A 5,000-nucleotide genomic window follows, 5' to 3' on the forward strand; every position below is an offset into this window, starting at 1 on the left:
AACATAAATATAAATACTAAATCTCACACTATAATAACTCATATACAACATATACAAACCCACCACCCACCCATATCACCCACACACACCCCAACACACACCCACCCCCACACACACACCTATTCTATTCTACAAACTAAAACACATAACACTCACACACACACACTCCACCACTGATATAGTATATGATTAGATTGATAGAGAGTGTAGATAAGCGAAAGAGAGTGAGAGGTAGTGATAGTTACCTTACACAACACACAATCACATACACACACCACACACACACACAAACACACAACAAACAAACAACCACACACACACACTCACACACTCACACACACACACAAACAACACCTACACACACACAAACAACACACACACACGACACACTAAGAGATTGAGAGAGTATATATGATATATACCCACCAACACACACACACACACTCACACACTACACACACACACACACACAACACGCACACACACACACCACACACTCACACACTCCCCCCCCCCCCCCCACCCCCCCCCCCCCCCCCCCTCACTCACACAAACGACAACACACACTCACTCACAGACACATACACACACACACACACACACACACACACACACACACACACACACACACACACACACACACACACACACACACACACACACACACACACACACACACACACACACACACACACACACACCCACACCCACCCCCCCCCCCCCCCCCCCCCCCCCCCCCCCCCCCCCCCCCCCCCCCCCCCCCCCCCCCCCCCCCCCACACACACACACACACACACACACACACACACACACACACACACACACACACACACACACACACACACACACACATAGATGATATATAGTACAACTAACACACACACACACACACACACACATACACTAAACACACTCACACACACACATACCCACCAACACAACACACAACACACACACACACAAACACACCTCACTCACACAAACACTCCACCCCAACATGACCAAACACCAACTCTCAACACCCACACACACACTCCAACACACACACGACACACACTCACACACGACAACACTCTAAACAAAACACACTCAAACCCACACTCACAGAATATCACACACCCACACACAACTAACACACACCACACACACACTCACACTCTCACTCAAAAACAAACACACAGACAACACTCACTCAATACACACACACTCACCTCTCTCACACACACCACACACAACACTCACCCACCCTCCACGCCACACTCAAAAACTCACACTCACAACACTAACACACAAACACACACTCCTCACACCACACACTCCACACACACACACTCCACTCACACGCCACTTAAAGACACAAACTCACACTAACAACAATAACTAAAACAAACAAAATCACACACACACAACCCCACAAAATCATAACACACACTCACCCACTCTCACTATCAATCTCACACACACATCACTCCAACCCAGTGAGGTCACACACACACCACTCTCACACACACAAACACCACACACAACAAAACACACACACACTACCCCTACACAAAAACAAACACACACTCCCGACCCACACACACACACACTAACTCAACTCTCACAACACACACACACAACTATCTCTCTATAACCCCACAGAAACCCGCAACACAATCATCTAAAACACGCTACAAAATCTATCCTCAACAACTCACCACCTCCACCCCCCCCCCCACACACACACCCCCCCCCACCCCCATATATATAACAATCAAAACACACACTCAAAATCTCAAATATCACACACTATCTCACAAAATATCATCACTATCGCTACAGTCAAACCAATCACAAACACACCCACACTACAAACAATCAAAACACTCAATAAAAATAAAACTAAACTCATTACCACACAAAAACACACTACCAAACTAACACTCACTAACACAAACACTAACACAACATCAGACACACTAATCAAACACTATAAAATCACAATAACACATCACTCTATATAACTATATATAAAATGCTCTCATCACTATCCACGCACTGACACAAACACCCCCTCACTACTCACTACTCTCTCCTCCAGCCACAGCTGTCACGTACACTCATACAAATCATCTAACATTAACACTCTACTAAAAATATATATTTATATATTATATATATATATGTATACACACACACATATACACCATTGGAAGACTGTCCCTTTCGAAGCGCTGTGTTGATTGTGCATCGTGCAATGCAACTTGATCAGTATAAGACATAAAATAGACATTCAGCATAGTCCGATAGATAATAAATATAAATGTTCAATTGATTCCCAAACTGGAGTAGAGAAAAAAAAAACTCAAATTTCTCCGTTGTAAAGGTACAGATTATTATATATAAATACACTTCATATTTTGCTGACTGCCTGCCTGATGTATTTATGAAGTTGTTGTTTTGTCGTTATCATCACAAAGATTGTATTTGTCGCATGAAATTTATTTGTCACATGAAATTCCTATATTTTCACTGTCACTGTTAGCCAGATAATGTGAAACACCACGTGATGTGAATTTATATTCCTTTGACATACTGTTTATATTTCTTGCTTGATTGACATTGAGTAGCATTCGGGTTGTTATTGCTATCCTGATAAATATCCTGATATTATCATCATTATAACTATAATTATCATTATCATTTTCACTATCATTATCATTTTCACTATTATTATCACTATCATTACTACTATCATTATTATCATCATTATACTTATCACTATCACTATCATTATCACTATAATTATCATGATCATCATCACCATTATCATTATTAGAGTCGTTTTTATTATCTTTTATCACTATCATTATTATCATTACTATCATTTCTATCATTAAACTATCATTATCATTAAACATATTTTCATCATCATTATTATCATTATCATCATCACCATCATCACCCACGCACAGTTTGTCAGCAGGACGCTCATAGGTTACTGGTATATTTTGTGTTCCGTTGTTCTTGAAAACAATATAGTAGCTGATGAATGGGTGTACTTCAGTGAGATTTTCATATGATATAGGCAATGATTACTATGTACAATTAATTTATTCAATATCGTCTTTTATTTATCACCGAAAGTTAGCCATGATTGTGTTTAAGTTCGTTGTTGCCCAAAAATAGGGTTTTCTATTTTGAGAATCTAATTAATATATTGCATTTGGTGTACTGTTCTGTAGATTACATGGACGACAGTGCGAGAGATAATTGATTTATGGATTTCAATTCATTTATCGAATTAGTATAATTATAGTCATGTAGGGTCTACGATGGTTTTCGTTGCTTCCTCGAAGTTTCAGAGAAAACGCTAATTAAATAAAAAAACTGATTAAAAGCAATTTTTATAAAATCGTTTTTTTCAGATTTATTTATGTTGCTTTGCATTCAAATCTTCATTTATCATTTTTTTTTGTCCTGTTTCGGTTTCAGTATCATAGTTTCCTTAATTTTTTTCAAACTTAAAAGGCTAACGTATATTTTTTTTCCCTCTCCCACACCAACAGGTCACTTTCCTAAGCTCCGCCTCTTGAACTCTTCGATTGGTTGCATCACCTAAGCCCCGCCTTTGACTCCACCTCTAACTCCTCCCACAATTCCTCTGTCCCTGGGCGAAAGGGTACCAGACGGAGAAGCGGGTCAGTCGGATCTTTGACACTGTGCGGAGCAATTTGGTTAAATAGCGAACATGGATATTGTGAGTCCTTTGCCTGCAGTGAGTCGGCGTGTTTGTCTGTTTTTTTTTTTTATTCATGCCGGTTTACGTTATAGTATTCAATACTTATTGCAATACCTAGCAATTGAATTCAACTGAGAAACAGATAACGTTAAGAAAGGTTGTAATATTGGGGAACTCTGGTTCACATCACATATCTAGGTGTGCAGTACATGACTGGACCCGTGTGGATTAATTCTCCTGTTTTATGTGAATTTGGAAAAGTGTACTCATTAAGGAAAAGCACTGAATCACAGGCTTCCTCCCACATATGTATGGATATGTACCTAATTGCATACATAAAGACATTCACACGTATACACACACACACACACACATACACACACACACATACACACACACACACACACACACACACACCTACACACACACACACACACACACACACACACACACACACACACACACACACACACATACACACACATACACACGCACACGCACACACACATACATACACACACACACACACACACACACACGCACACATACAGACACACACACGTACACACACATACACAACCACGCACACACATACACAGACACGTACACACATGACACACACAATGTATATAGGAGCGCAGGAGACCTCTGTGTGTCTGTGAAGGGGGGGGGGGCGATCATGTTACCATGACCCCCCACGTAAGCACTTTGGACCAGATAAGTAAGTGAAAAATAACTATATGTTCCTAAGACCATTTACCCCACATTTCAACATAAAAAATGAAGACCCGAAGCCACACATGGCGTCGAGGAGTATGGCCGGAACTTTTGGCTAAATGCAATTGACAGTTCAATATAATACTTATCGCTAATTCCATGTGCGCATCTTGATTTCTTGGAAGGAGCTCGGCGAGGAGTGCAGCTCTGCGTCTTCCTTGTAGAGAACTATATATCTATAGCATCTGCGGCTAAAAATGTGACATGCATCGAAAAATTCCCAGTTCGTACTCGAACCTTCACCCGAAACGTCTTGCGAAACAACGTATTATGAGATAGCAGACGAGGGGAAGAGCTCGAGAGGAGGCGATGGGCTGAGAGGAGGTAGGAAAAACGTAAATGTAGAGAGAGAGGAGAAGTGATAGAGTGTGTAAGATGCACTGGAGCGTGATATACTGAGATGGAGATGATGTGGAATTAAAAGAGAGAGATTGAAGAGAGGGATAGAGAAGAGAATAGATGAGGGAGGAAGGGGGCTGAGGGGAGAGGGGTGAAGAGG

At 41.0% G+C, this 5,000-nt stretch overlaps 1 protein-coding gene across 1 annotated transcript in view; it reads left to right on the plus strand.

The window, feature by feature from the left end:
• Nucleotides 1-4,411: 4,411 nt before the first annotated feature.
• The window catches only part of LOC122262325 (uncharacterized), a 33,584-nt gene continuing 32,995 nt past the window's right edge, over nucleotides 4,412-5,000 (plus strand). The window contains exons 1-2 of the mRNA XM_086542895.1: nucleotides 4,412-4,445; nucleotides 4,627-4,728. Coding sequence (XP_086399021.1) covers nucleotides 4,412-4,445; nucleotides 4,627-4,728 — 136 coding nt within the window. The remainder of the gene's footprint in view (nucleotides 4,446-4,626; nucleotides 4,729-5,000) is intronic.

Source organism: Penaeus japonicus, unplaced genomic scaffold (assembly GCF_977035675.1).
Source record: "Penaeus japonicus unplaced genomic scaffold, GWHDUDI00000001_assembly GWHDUDI00000013, whole genome shotgun sequence".
NCBI lineage: Eukaryota > Metazoa > Arthropoda > Malacostraca > Decapoda > Penaeidae > Penaeus > Penaeus japonicus.